We start from the raw sequence: 15,666 nt of genomic DNA, 5'->3' as shown, positions 1-15,666 counted from the left end.
TGACATTCTTCTTCCTTTTGATTATTCCCGTTTTTTCATTTGGTTTTTAATATGTTAATTACAGAGCATTTTCTTTTACTTGTTGCATCTATTTTGTCTTTAATTTCAAGAGGCTGCTACTAATGCGACTGCTTTGACATTAATGTGACAAATCAATAAAACCAGAACTTTTCTGGCTCTGTAAATGTCCAAGTCAACAAAAAGTAAAATTTACATGTGGTAGTTCATTTAAGCTACACTGTAAAAAAATTGTAATATAAAAGTATTCTACTCCGTATTTTACAGTTTTGTACTGTTCTTCTAAAATATCATTAAATTTACATAAATAGACTGATTTTACATTTCAAATGTAAATTAAGGTAAAATCACTGTAAATGTAATAAAACATAATTTTCTTGTTTTTAAATGTATTTGTCTGTACATATGCATATTTAGATTGTTAACATACATTCACAAATGTGTCATAATTCCACAAATATTTGTCCACTATTTAAAAGATTGAACTGTTAAATTCAAATGTAATGCTGTGGAAAAATATATAAAATGATTCTCATAAACTTTTTTTTTTACATAAAATAATTATTATTAACATTGTTATTTAGGGCGATTGTGGCTCAAGAGTTGGCAGTTCGCCTTGTAATCGGAAGGTTGGCGGTTTGAGCCCCGGCTTGGACAGTCTCAGTCGTTGTGTCCTTGGGCAAGACACTTCACCTACTGGTGATGGCCAGAGGGGAATTATAAAGTGGAATTGTAAAACGCTTTGAGGGTCTCAAAGAGCGCTGTGTGAATGCAATCCATTATTATTTAAACCAACTGTTAACTGTATATTTCTGTACATTTAAGTATTATTATTCATATTGCCACATCCATTGACCTTGTTTATTGGTAATTTCATTGTTTAATCACATTAAAATGTTCCTAATTTAATGTTTAAAAGCACTTGAAAAAGGCAAAATCCCATGTAAAATTAGGGCAACAAACTGTATTGTCATTACTGAAAATAACCGTATTTTTATGAGAAAGTTATTTTCTGTTATTTTCTGTTATTATTTTGGCGCCCCAGCTGCGGGAATATTACTGTTTCTTTAGGATTTTTTTTTACAGTGTAGCTATGTAGCACTTATTTTTGCAACTAGTAGGATTATTTTCCTATCCAGATCAGAACTTACTGAATGGCTATTAGCCATCCTGATGGAGTAGTATTTTGGCCATTTAAATTATGTAGAACCAAACGTTATTATTTTTTAATTCTCATGGTTTTTACTTGTGCTCTACACTGTTAAAAAAACATCTTAAAAAAACGGTAATATTCCGGCAGCTGGGTCGCCAAAATACTACCGTAAAATAACAGAAAACTTTCTCATAAAAATACAGTAATTTTCAGTAATGACAATACAGTTTGTTGCCCTAATTTTACATGGGATTCTGCCTTTTCGAGTGATTTTAGACATTAAATTAGGAACATTTTAACGTGATCAAACAATGAAATTACCTATAAACAAGTTCAATGAATGTGGCAATATGAATCATAATACGTAAATGTGCAGAAATATACAGTTAACAGTTGGTTTAAATAATAATGGATTGCATGCCCTGGGACAGACTGACAGAGGCGGGGCTGCCATATCGCACCATTATGTTTTATTACATTACAGTGATTTAATGTTAATTTACATTTGAAATGTGAAATCAGTCTATTTACGTAACTTTAACGATATTCTAGAAGAACAGAACAAAACTGTAAAATGCAGTAAAATACTTTTATATTAGGATTTTCCTACAGTGCAGCCATACCCGCGACCTTGTGGTTGTTAGTTCACATTCATTGGCCGATGCTTAGCGTCATGTTATTATGTGTCCCAACATCCAATGGCATGTCACCTTGTTTTCATGGCCACACCCTCACCCCAGGTGCAGAGGCCTATTTCTGTTCAAGAATGTTGGGAATACTTTGAGATTTATATTAATTGCAATTCCTACCTCTACATTTATTTTTTAAAATATATAATTAGCACAGCGTGGCCGTGCAATGTTTTATGTTTTTTTTAGTTTTTATTCCTATTAATTATATTTTCACTTGTTACCTCTGAATTATTGAATCAGACCTAGATGACATGAAATTTCCAGCAGAATTATAATTCAAATACTAATTATTGATTATTCTCATTAATTTCCGATCATTTTATATATTTTTCCATAGTGTTACATTTGAATTTAACAGATCATTCTCTCACATAACAGACAAATATTTGTGAAGTTATGATACATTTCTGGATGTATTTTTACAATCTAAATATGCATATGTACAAAAATATATATTTAAAAAACAAGTAAATTGTGTTTTACTATATTTACAGTGATGTTATGTTATTTTACCTTTGACATGTAAAATCACCGTCTACTTATGTAAATTTAATGGTATTCTAGAAAGACAGTACAAAACTGTAAAATATACAGTAAGATACTTTGACATTACTATTTTTTGGAACAGTGTACCTTTCAAACTGGTTAGTATTTAGTAGTAGTTTATTTGTTGTGACATAATCAACACAGTTGATTAGGTGATGCCATGTGTCTAAGGCCACTGTAGCATAACTATAGCAAGACTATACCTGTAGTTTGTATTCTAATTGAAAAGTGGTTTAATGTGCAATTTAGCATGCATTTCAGTTCACGAATACTGTAGCAATGACAGTAAATCACCTAAATTCATAAACCCAGAGAGTTTTTATTTGGCATTCGCCTTCTTGGTTCAGAAAAGGCTGGAACTACTGATGGAACACATAAACTGTTGATGTCTCATGGTATTAAAATATTCTTCCCACCTGCCAGCACTTCATTTTCCCCTTCCACCTTCCCGTGAATGTTGCTAGGCAAAACAGTTGCTTATAGCCCACTCCTCCATGACAACACTGTAAATTATACCAGACCACATGTGCTGCATATGCTCTATGCTCTCATCCAGATGCCATTGCACCCTCTTTGCACCTTGCCTCTGTTTCCACTCTTTCTTAAAACCAACATAGACATCCTGTGAGCCCCCTGTGCAACTACCATACCTAAACTGTTTTATGTAATGTTTTATCTACCTTTCAGTCCCATAAAAGGATTACATCACAGAAAAAGACGTCTTCACCGAGATCATAAGAACAAAGACTGTAGTAAGAGTGTGCAGCCAGAGAAATGCATTGACTTATGCATGACTTCATATAAGGCATTTAGGCACGGGGGATAGAATCCATCTGCTGAAAACATTTGGTAGATGGTCACAGTGCTCCCCTTCATCTCATCATAAAATGCTGTACAGTATCTTTAAAATCAGCAGTGAGGTACAGCTAATGAAGGATTAAATGACCAAACATGGATTAGGTATATCTGTGTTTTTGTCATTTAACAATAGTTCTGCATAAACACACAGACCTACTGTGAATGAGTGTTATGATCTGTGCAAGATGCAAGCTATACTATGACAGTGGAATATACAGGCTTCTTTACAGTTGCCAGGTAATAGCTAAACATGTGGTAATGATGTGATTATAAATGGACTGCATGTAAACTTATCTTTCAGAATAATCTACGTTCTGCTCAAAATACTTTTTTTAATGAACATATCAAATACCTGTTGCACTACATAGAATTATCCATCCATCCATTGTCTGCCACTTACCCAGGTTTGGGTCATGGGGGCAGGAGTCTAAGCGGATGTCAGGGTTTCTGGGTTGTTGACCCAGTATTTTCAGTTCACGTTCACTGTTTATCTACTGCCTGTTCCACTTCCTGTTTTATTGTGTTAGCCTTAGTCTGTGTGCATTATTTTCAGTCCTCTTCCCATTTATCATTAGTTCATTATGTTCAGCTGTTCACTCACCTGTCTTCAATCGTTGTCATTGTTAGTCATGTGTTTAAGCCCTCTCTTCCCTTCAGCCCTTGTCGTGTCATTGATGTTAATGTCGTCTCTCCGTATGTATGTTGAATTCAGTCAGCCAGCCATCCATCCAGTCTTTCAGCCAGTCAGTCCTTCGTTCCTGCCCTGTTCATCCACGATTCATAATAAACCATCTTCAGTTCTTCACTATCCACGAGTCCTGCGTTTGGGTCACTTCCTCGCCTCAACACACGACACGCCTGACAGAGGAGAAACTCAGACTTCCCTGATCCAGCTGGGCACCGAGTCCTTCCCAGGCCAGCTAATAGTATAATCTTGCCTGTGACTCCTGAGTCTGCCCTGGGTTCTCCTCCCGTTGGGACATGCCCAAAATACTGTCTAGAAGGCAATCTAATCAGATGTTTGAACGACCTCAACTGGTTCCTGTCAATGTGGAGGAGCAGCAGCATCCAAAATGACCAAGCTCCTCATCCTGTCTCTAAAAGACAGCTCACGAAGCTAATTTCATTCTTTGGTCACTACCCAGAGCTTGTGACCATAGGTGAGTGTAGGAACATAGATTGACCAATAAATCAATAACTTTCCTTTTACGCTTTTTTTTTTTTTGGAACTTTTATTGCCAAAAATAACAAGGCAATTCACATCAACAACATGACCTGAGACCTAATCTGCTGCATATAATGGTGGGGGTTATTCAAAAACTTAATTTAAAAGAAAAGAAAAACATATATACACATATGCATATACATACATACCAATACCTAAGCACAGATGTAACAATGTTAAGGCTTGAGGGTCCTTTCAAGATATTTTATAATTAGTCTCCATTTTTTCTCAAAGGTTGGCACTTTTAGTTGTAGTTGAGCTGTTATCCGTTCCATCGTATAGACATGTCTAGTTTTCAGAAGCCACTGGGCAACTCTGGGTGTTTCTGGTTTGAGCCAGTGAATCGTTATCGTTTTTCTTGCAGTCATGAGGAGGAGATGCAGGACAAAGTTCTGCTCATAGGAGAAACCATCAGGAAAGATATCCAACAAAAAGATCAGAGGATCCATTGGGAGGTTGACTGACAATATGTTTTGTATAATGTTCTTGACATCCATCCAGTACTGTTGTATGTAAACAGTCCCAAAAAATATGCGTCTGGTCCCCCACAGACCCACACCCTCTCCAACATTTATCACTGACACTACTTCTTAAATCTTAATTTAACCTTCCAGTCAAATTCCTTCCACATTTGACTACCCGCCCCTCTATGGCACCCACAACAGACACTCTCCCATGTGACATCATCCAACATTATTTTGAGTTCCATTTCCCATTGTTGTTTTATATGATAGGTATTATCAGACTACGCTTTTTTTTAAAGCAAAGCTGTATAAAAGAATTTTACTATCTTAACATCAGAAAAACGGCCACCTCCCAAATATACATACCTTTAAAACAAAGACCAAAGAAGCATCAAACAAAGAGTAAAACTCCTTGAACTGTCCTACCTGGCAGAAGAACTCTTTTCTTCTCTTCTCTGTTAGTCAGAGTTAGTCATATGGAGAAGAGAAAGGGGGAAGCAGTTTTCAGAAGGATGTGCAGTGACTGGGGTCAGGCCATGTAAAGAATGATATAAATTCCTGGTAGGAAATTTAAAAGAAACACTCATATAATATACTGCTGCTTGACAGCAGAGTGTTTTCTAGAATTCATACCTGTGTTATATAAACTTGGGTGAAGAGCTTGTCAGGTGTGGATGACTACTCAGAATATTCGTGTAAGTGAGGTTTGGGATTGGCTGCTTCTGCTTTTTATGCCTGTTTCTTTTACACTGATTGGAGTGGAGTTAAAGATAATACACAAACCAGCTGACCTTTTAATTACCCGTACGGGACTGAAGTGGATAGCCAGTTCTTGCCGTTTTAATATTATTCCTGGGTCTGTGTGTTTCTTGTGATCACAAGATATTTTCTGCCTGGAAGGGAATGTAAATACTAATTAACCTCAGCATGAGCCCTGGCCTCCAAATTAACCTCATCTGGGCAAAGTGTGGGGTCTGATTATTTAAACAGTTTTCAGCAAGGAAGGACAAGCATGGGAATGCTGAGAAAATCCAGAATAAAGGTCAGAGCTGGAAATTTCAAATTAAACTTGCCATTAGGCTAAGCAACTTTTTGTCATGAAGGTTATTCAGAGATTTACATACAAGCTGATTTTAGTGAAACATCTGGTGCAATTACTGGTAAAGTATTTACTTAGAGACAGAACAATTAAATAGATTTATTTTTGTCCATGGCCATTTAGTCAGAGAAGGCAAGGGGATTTGTCAAGTAGGGAGTTCTTTGAAGTGAAGAGAAATATCCAGAAATCTTCTCAGCAGCTGCTCTCTCCCCCTGCGCAGGTTAGGTAAAAGTCTACTGTTAGTCTTTGAAATATCTCCATCAGCTCATCAGAGGAAACCAAAAGTATCTTTGGCACTCAGCACTTATTTTCATATTGTTGGCACGTCAGGCCCTTCAAGCCCTTAAGGTTCAGTGGAAAACATTAAAAAGGCTTTCATCATCGCGTTTAAGATTCTGTGTAACTTTCATTCCAGAAAATTGCGTGCCACTCCAAAGTTTCTCCAGCAGGACTCCCACGCTGGCCAAGGCATTTCAAAAAACTGTTTACACTAAAAGGTATTCTAAGTAACTTAAAGCATATCAGTCATCAAATTATGTCCATCTACTTTATTTATCCTAGGTCAACAATGTCAAAGCAAACCTAGATTGCTAAATTGCTTTGAAGAATATTTGTAGTCATCATTTTTACTTCATCACAGTGATTCAGCAGGACTGTAAACGGGATATAACACTTTACTCATCTCTGCCGCATTCACACCTTATGTACTCTAAGGCTATATTGCTGTGTTTATCATGTTGGTATATATCCCTATTTACTAGGGATATATACCAATATCTACTAGGGGTGCAACGATACACAAAATTCACGGTTCAGTTCGATACTTTGGTGTCACGGTTCGATATTTTTTCGATACAAAAAAAAATGTTCATGCCTTTTTAATTTGTCATTTATTAAAATTATAAATATATATTTTAACTCAAAAGTACAGTTTTTAAATTTAATGTTGCTGAAACAACAAAGTAATAAAAAATCTATCTGATTGAGAAATCCCTCATCTTTGGAAAAGAGAGTTTATTACAGAGAAATGTCTCTTTCAAAATAAAAGCTATACTATATGCTTCTTCTGGGCTATTTTCTCAGCAGCATATTAAACATATCAGGTCCCCATAAGGAGAATCATGTGCTAACGGCTGTCTAAATGACTCGGGTAAAGTTTGTAGCATGCTGCTTGTTGTTTTTGTCTGCTTCCACTTGTCTTTGCACTAGGATGATGTCAGCGTAAATGTGCAGTCATATTCGTTGTGTTCCCACTAGTGCTGTCAGCGTTAATCTGAAATGACGTTAACGCCACAACACGGCAAATCTCCGTTAAGGAGCTGCCGCGGATCGCCCCGTGCGTGGGGCTGGACGGCCAACACGTTAACGAGCTAACTGCGCTAACGCACTAGTTCCCACCAATGTAATTGAGCATTGCTGGCACATCCAACATACTGTTTTACTTTAGTCCATGACGCGCTTACCTTCAGGGTCATACATCACATGAAAACCAAAATAGTTCCAAACGCCAGATCTGAATGAGGGTGGGGGAGGTTCAATTTGCCATGTTGCAACAAGAGCTTAGCTTCTGTCTTGCTAGCTTGCCCTGCGCTCAGTGAATCGGCGTTCGACTACTCCGCCTAGGCTGCACTGTCGAGCGCAGATCCACTGAGCGCTCAACACAGACAGCATCGTCAGAAGGAAAGTTGATAAAATAAATTAAAAAATTTGTATTGTTCGATACATATGCGTACCGAACCAAAAGCACTGTATCGAACGGTTCAATATCAATACGAGTATCGTTGCACCCCTACTATTTACTGTAGTATAACTTTAGGACCGCATCAAAATCGCTTAAAGTGAGATCAAGCTTTCCCTCCCATATAGTTACAATTATTTAATTGCTACAACTTGCCAGTGCAAGGTTTGCTGTTTAGCAAAATAACAATTAATGCAAGGTGAGTTTATACAAGAGTTTATTTGTAGTAATCAACACAAGAATGGTCATCTTGAGAAATTATGCCAATGGACCAAGGTAGCGCCAGGGTTTCTACAAAGATATGCAAAAGGTTGCACTCTAATGAAACAGCAACCACATCTAACAACAAGGGCTTGAATTCACCATCCATAGAAAACAGAAATGGGAGCCTGGAGATAACTGAAGATGACTGCACTCATATTTGGGAAGGCCAGGCTAACGCCGAAATGATGTTATTGTGGTCTGCCTGAAGAACAAACTTATTTTTGGAGTCTGCAACTTTATAAGGAATTGGATAAATGTTGAAGCCAGAGTGGTAGATCAAGGGCAGACTGCTTTAATACAATATTAATATGCTATTCAATAATTTTCACAGGACAAAGAGGTGACAGAAGATCACAGAGGGCACCGCTTTTTTGTCACTTTATAAAATCTCTGACAAACTCACAGCTTAGCATGCTTTACTATAGTGGTTTTACAGTTATTGCGCACTGTAAACACTCCTAGGAGTGAGACAAAATTTCAACACAACCGTTTTCCCGTCTGTGTGAAACAGCCTGTGACATCTCATTAGTTTTTTTTATCGTATTGTAAGAGGCAAGGACATTTACCAACATGTTTGTAGCATTGCAGCATTTGCTTATGCTGTGTGAGATTTCTTTTACTTTACAGTGCCCTCTAACATGCATCCATACCCTTTCCATATGCTTTCGCAAAATCCAATTTTCTTGTTCCCTTTGGTTCAGATCTCTTTTTAGCATCTTCAGCTCCGCCTCCTGTCCAGGTTATGCTTTTAGAAAAGGTTGCTTTGCTGTACTCTCTACAGTGGGGTGGCTGTAGCTCAGGTGGTAGAGCAGGTCATCTACTGATCGGAAGGTTGGTGGTTCGATTCCTGGCTTCCCCTAGTCTGCATGCCAAATATCCTTGGGCAAGATACTAACCCCAAATTGCTCTCCGATGCATCCATCGGAGTATGAATGTGTGTGAATGTTATCTAGAAAGCACCTAGAGAAATGTGCTGGTGTGAATGGGTGAATGCACAAGTTGTGTAAAGCGCTTTGAGTGCTCAGAAGAGTAGAAAAGCGCTATATAAGAACCAGTCCATAGCTCCCATTTCTTGAGCCAGTGGGTTGTACTTCTAGTTAGTGGTTTGGTTTATGTGTTATTGTATCCTTGCTGTTCTAAAGAGCTTGGAAAGAAAAGCATCTGGACTTCTTTAAGGTGCTTGAAGACGTTTCACCTCTCATCCGAGAAGCTTCTTCAGTTCTAAGGTCAAATGGTGGAGAGTCCTAGATTTAAGTCCTTGGGGAGTGTCCCCCAAAAGGGTCATGAACCCCCTGTTGATCCTCTGCCTAATCACACGAGTCAATGTGTGAAAACGGGTGTAGGTCACAATTAGCCCAGGTTTTTGGGTGAACCCGCTGTGAAACCTGGCCCCACCCTATCATGTGATTTCCTGAGGTCAGATGGCCCAGGGTGTGAGTGGGTGTTACGGTGTCAGGGACATAGATGCTTCTTTCTCTCCTCTTTCAAACCATCTGTCCTCTCTGTCCAAAATGTGAACATCCTTGTAAGAGTGACCTTTGTCCTTTGGACCACCGAGTCTTGTCCTGTGGAGGTGGCTCTTCTGTGTTGTTCCATGCACTTGTGAAGTGGCTGTTTGGTCTCTCTGATGTAGAGGTCTGGGCATTCCTCGCTGTGCTGTACAGCAAACACTACGTTGTTAAGTTTGTGTTTTGGAGTTTTGTCTTTCAGGTGAACCAGTTTCTGTCTGAGTGTGTTGCTGGGTCTGAAGTACACCGGGATGTCGTGCTTGGAGAAAACTCTCCTGATACACCGGCTACATAGGAGATGACAATGTTGTTGCGTCTGTCTTTCTTATCCTCCCTAGTTGGTGTCCGATCTTCTTTTCAATCTTTGCTGACTTGATGAAAGCCCAATTAGGATATCCACATGTTTTAAGAGCCTCCTTTGCATGTGTGTGTTCCCTCTTTTTCCCTTCATTCAGGCTTAGAGGGAACATGTTGTGCCCGGTGTTGTAAGGTCTTGATTACTCCAAGTTTGTGGTGGGAGTCAAAGAGGAGGTAGAAAGACAAACCCAGCCAAGGAAATCACATGAGAGGGTGGGGCTAGGTTTTACAGCGGGTTTACCCGAAACCTTGGCCGATTGTGACCTACGTCCGTTTTTGCATCTTGACTCGTGTGATTAGGCAGAGGATCAACAGGGGGTTCATGACCCTTTTGGGGGACACTCCCTAGGACTTAAATCTGGGACTCTCCACCATTTGACCTTAGAACTGAAGAAGCTTCTCGGATGAGAGGTGAAACGTCTTCAAGCAACCTAAAGAAGTCCAGACGCTTTTCTTTCCAAGCTCTTTAGACTACGATGACCTGGATGACTGAGAACCTTCACAGACATATCCTTGCTGTTAATCAGAGACTTTGTTGTATACGTTCTCATAATTCCCACCATTCCCAACTGTTAGAATGGACTGAGGTTCTGTTTGACAGAAACTCTGGGTTATTTTTAGTGGATACAAAGTATTGAGACGGTAAAAGAGCAATTCATCATTATATATATGGTTGTAACAAAGTCTCATGGCACGCCTGAACCTTAATTGTTGGACGCCACCACCAACACTATGTTCAGTCTCATTTTCTGTTATTCAGATATGCAGGCAGACCATTCTAACCTGCGTCCAGCTGACTGCTTACTCAAGGCCCAGCTAAAAGTCACCAACCTAAGCTAGCTAATAATGTTTGCACATGGCATGTTCCACAGCAGCAAAGCCAAGAAGTCATGCATCTGTTAAATCAACAGAACTTTAGCTGTTGTATTCAGTAACCACAGATGTAATCATCTTTGACGTAAGGAGCCATCTTTAACTGTGACTGAGATTTCTTTATGTTTTGTGTGACTGTGGTTTATTTAACCTACCTTGGGAAGTGCTCTGCTGGTACAATCACATGCCCACTTGTCCACCCAGACCTATCTCGGTCAGTAGACGGCAATCATCCTCTTTCATTAGTTACCCGGTTTCGTGAGCTTTGCTGGAGCTGCCAGTGACCACAAGATGGATTTCCTGGTATGCCTGAATATACAAGTTGAATTGGCCTCTGATTATTCAGCACAAGTGTTTATTTTGATTCCTTGATATTTTGTTTCATGGAAATATGTCCCAAACAACTTAACTGTGTGACAGTGTGTGCCACTAAGTAAAATTCTGTTTTCTGGGAAGATGCTGAGTCATTATTTTTGGCATTCCCGGTGTTTCATGTTGTGCAAGGTAAAATTCACATTTGGGGAAGGATTATTTCTCCAACCATAACAGTGTTTGTTGTTTGTAACTTGTGTCTAGCCTTTTGGAGGGGACGGCTGGTGTGACACCATAAACAACCGGGCCTACTGCCAGTATGATGGAGGAGACTGCTGCCCATCTACACTCTCCACCAGGAAGGTACACAAACAAACTTTTCCAGAGCCACACAAGGAGACACACATCAATTTCAGTTGCTTTGATACAATCAGGTATAATTTGTTTATGCTATTTATTATTGTTATCATTATTATTATTATTTGTTGGGTCATTTTTAATAAACATAACCTTCAATCTACTGTAAAAAAATGTTATTTGGCTTCCTCAGGCATTTTTCAATGAAGATGGAGCTTAGAAGCTGAAGCTCGATTCTTCCTGTTTGCAGTAGTAGAAATCTGTGTCTTTTGGCATGAGCGCTGTGCAGGAGACTTCTGCTAAGCAAACAAGCACAGATCCCTGCTACTTTCCCCTTGCTCCTGTTAACCACTGCGCCTATTTAGTCTCCCTCATCTGTATTTTAAACAACGGAGGAGACTAGCGGCACAAGCTTTTCCAGTCGAATTGTAAATAAGCAGGTTTTCATCACGCCGCTACGCTGTTTTCACACCTTCGACATGAAGCGATGGACGTCGGCACAGACTCGGGCACGAAGTGCAAATCTCACCGTATTATTGAAGCTGCGTTCCAAAATAAGCTCTGAATGTAAACGTCTCTGGTTTCAGTTTTAACGTGTGATGCAGGCGTGTAACATAGATGGCATTTAAAATGAATTTTGGATCCCCAGCACGTCCCTCTATTCGAGGAACACGCTGGCCGTCTTTGTTTATTCATCCTAACATACTCTCCCCGGTGACAGCTCGCTCATGCTCGTTACGGGATGCAAACGTATCGCGTTACACTAATTGCGCTAAATGATTGCTGTATATATTAAGTGGCTAAGAGGAATGGTATGAATAATAATGAGTTAGCCCAGGTCAGCCTGTGGTGGAAACCAGGCCACATAAACACATCTTTTTCCCCCTATTTTTCTGTGCTTTCATGAGAACTTCTCTCCCCTGTTGACATTTAGGAAGTCACTTACTCCCCAGCTCTCCCACCACCGTCAAATATACTCTGTTTGGCTACTGTAAAGCCACATATTCCTGACACTCTTTGAGGGGGCCCTGCCTGTTAATTCATATGGCCTACAGTTGGCTGAACCTCCGCTGTCTCCTTTATGTCCGCAGCACGCCATGACTCACTGGCAGCTCCTTCTTAAATGGAGGAGTTCAGCGAGTCTGCAGCTGCCGTCATAATAAATGAGCTGCCAGACTGCCACTAACTGCTCTTTTACAGGGGAAGGGAGAGGTGGAGGGTATAAGTGTGGGAGCAGCGAGGTGTCTGACGGTCTGCGGTTTCCTCGGCCACTGTAAAACAGCAACTCAGCAAGCGGGGGTCGTTTCAAGGAAGTGAACTAAACAGCCATGAGAGTGTGCATCCTGACTGCCGCGGCTCCAGCAGGGTGATGGAGCGAGAGGGGGGGTAATGAAGGCTCAGCCTTTTTCCAGAACTCTCTGTTTCTATGGGGCTTGATGCATGCAGGTGTAGGCAATTACAGGTTTTTAACACAGCGTGACCCACATTGCTTATTTTCACTGCAGCCACACACAAAACGCCTGGACGCTCATGACATTTCAGTGTTATTAATCATTAAACATAAACAGATCATGTTGATAATGTTTCGATTGTTCTGTGGCCACTGTGCATAAATGAAATATTTGATATATTTTGAGTCAATAGTCATTGTGATATTGTTTGTTTTTATCCCGTGCACCTAGGGCTGTTCGATATAACCATATAAAAACATCTATCGTTTCATTTTACGCTATTGTTTATTTCGTGGTGTCGCAAAATAAACTGTTTATGGCAATATTTTTTCATTATTTTGATGTAGTGGATATATTAATTTCCTAAAGTTAATATAACCACACTACAGACAGACAAGCCTTTGTTTTTATGCGTTGTCGTTAGCAACAACGACGGTAAAACCACTGCGTGTCCGCTTGTTCCACATAAAGCTTTCACAATAAAGCTCAAGATCCTGTTGAGACTTTTCAAAATAAACTGTTTACGGCAATATTTTTTCATTATTTTGATGGTCGCTGTAGTTATTATTAATTTCCTAAAGTTCTCTCTTTCTCTTATATTTAATATAACCACACTACAGACAGACAAGCGTCTGTTTTTATGCGTTGTCGTTAGCAACGACGGTAAACCCACCGTGTGTCCGCTTGTTTCACATAAACCTTTCACAATAAAGCTCAAGATCCTGTTGAGACTTTTCAGAATAAACTGAATCACGTGAAAGAGCAGATTATTTACGGATGAGAAGTAAAAAAGAGCCGCCAGGTGCTAAAAAATAAACCTTAGACTCAAACGTTAGAACAGGCTTTTCCCCGCAGCACGCCGTGTAATAAATACTCACAAAGAAAACGGCGGCTGTTACAACTTGTGTCTAAAAATGTATCGTTTCATGCATCGGTTAAAACACTCGACTCCAGCCAGTGTTGCCAACTTAGCGACTTTGTCGCTATATTTAGCGAGTTTTCAGACCCCCTAGCGACTTTTTTCTACAAAAAGTCGCTAAAAAAAAGACGTGAAAGCGCATATCGCTTTTACTCTCAACAAGCAGCGGGTGCTGTAACGCAGTCAGTTCTTCTTTTACTCTTTTACTGTTATGCTGTTTTGTGGAAGGTTTAAAACTACTTATAAACACACACACAAATTAACTCCACCAGAGTGCCTATTTCGGGTCACTTTTGCCGGTCCAAGCCCGGATAAAGGAGCAGAGTTGGAATTGTGACATTAAAAAAAACAATAATTGCTAAAAGAAATTTAATTTGTAGTTCTAAATAAATTCTAAATGCATTTAGGACGTTTTTTACTCACTTTATGTCTCTTCCACGATGTTATTTCTCTCTCCAACAACGTAGGTTACAATTACATTAGCATGACCAATTATGCAAATTAGGTGATGACGTCATTTAGCGACTTCTAGCAACTTTTAGGACAGCCAATAGCGATTTTCCTTACTGAGGAGTTGGCAACACTGACTCCAGCTACACGACGCGCAGCTGGAAACGCTTCACACAAGTCGAGCTGCCCGAGATTCACAGAATTTACAAAAAATGTTACATTTTTGTGATTTATATCGTTATCGGACGATAGATGTTTTAATATCGGGATATGAGATTTTGGTCATATCGCACAGCCCTAGTGGGGCCAGCTGACTCCTTTTCAAGGAGCTGGAATACTTGAGAGATGAATCAGGTAAGACTGAACGATTGGCCAAAAGGGAAAAGCTCTGTTACAATCATCTGTCGAAACACTCACGCTTCCGTTAATTTAACAGGAGTGTCTGTTTTTGTCCAACAAGTGGCCAAACCAGTAAGAGCTGTGGGGCTGCTACACGAAACGTTTTCGCGGGTTTTGTTCGCGAATAGGTTTCGGCAAACAGCAGGAGGCATCTCTCAAACACAGACTTGGCTTTTGTTTGTGTGGATGAAGTAAAGCTCCATCCAGAGCTTGTTAGGCTTTCTTTCTGTCAAGACGAAGCTGTTAGGGAAACATTTAATGGCCGTGCCAGCCCGTCTTAAATGCGAGCGCTGGCATTTGAAGCGAAGCTCGCTCTTGTGCAGCGCTTTGAGAGCCCTCGGCGAAAGTATCACCCTGCCGTCAGGGTCCAGAAATAGGTGCAGTCAGCAGTGAAGGCTGACAAACTGCTACCTACAACTCTCCTTGTTACCTTTGCTCATTTTCTCCCTCGGTCTTCTACACTTTTCTCTCCCCTGCCTTCTTTCGCTCAGTCTTCCTCTCACTCCTCCTCTCTCAGAGCGAATGTTTACATTTCTTGCAACAGACTGCTTCACAGGGCACCAGAGTTTATTTTGCAACCTGTGGTGATGGCTCGCTTCCTAGACAAGAGCTGGCAGCCTCTCGTTGTTGATTCTTAACATGTGTTCATCCGTTCACCTCCACGGCGGTGCGTTCTGCCCTCCTTTCCCATCCCCCCCCACCCCAAAGACCCTCAAGGTTTTTCTTGCCGTTCAAAGGCCACGTTGAACCATTTGACATGCGCTTTATCGGCCTCAGGGGGGCTGTTGGAGCGCTCTTCGAAACTGTGAAGAAATGCAGCGAGTACTAAGGGGTGCTTAGCTTTCAGCACAAACACAATGCTGCTCGGTCAGTTCAAGCAAATTTATACTTTATTGTCTGTTTTTGCCATTCACAGTTGTGCTTTTTGCTACAGTTGAAATGTAACAACCCTATCGAGAGGCCTTCTCAATAACTCTGATGTA

General features: G+C 40.1%; 1 protein-coding gene across 2 annotated transcripts in view; it reads left to right on the top strand.

The window, feature by feature from the left end:
* pappa2 (pappalysin 2) overlaps window positions 1-15,666 on the top strand; it is a 102,277-nt gene that overhangs the window by 82,721 nt on the left and 3,890 nt on the right. Inside the window, exon 26 of one of the 2 annotated variants that reach the window (XM_085141189.1) lies at window positions 11,372-11,541. In XM_085141189.1, the coding sequence (XP_084997315.1) occupies window positions 11,372-11,541 (170 nt within the window). The remainder of the gene's footprint in view (window positions 1-11,371; window positions 11,542-15,666) is intronic. The other variant, XM_085141190.1, reaches the window with a different exon arrangement.

Source organism: Neolamprologus multifasciatus, chromosome 18, assembly GCF_963576455.1.
Source record: "Neolamprologus multifasciatus chromosome 18, fNeoMul1.2, whole genome shotgun sequence".
In the NCBI taxonomy this organism is placed as follows: Eukaryota; Metazoa; Chordata; class Actinopteri; order Cichliformes; family Cichlidae; genus Neolamprologus; species Neolamprologus multifasciatus.
The sequence above is the reverse complement of the archived record's forward strand: the minus strand, read 5'-3'. Positions and strand labels throughout refer to the sequence as shown.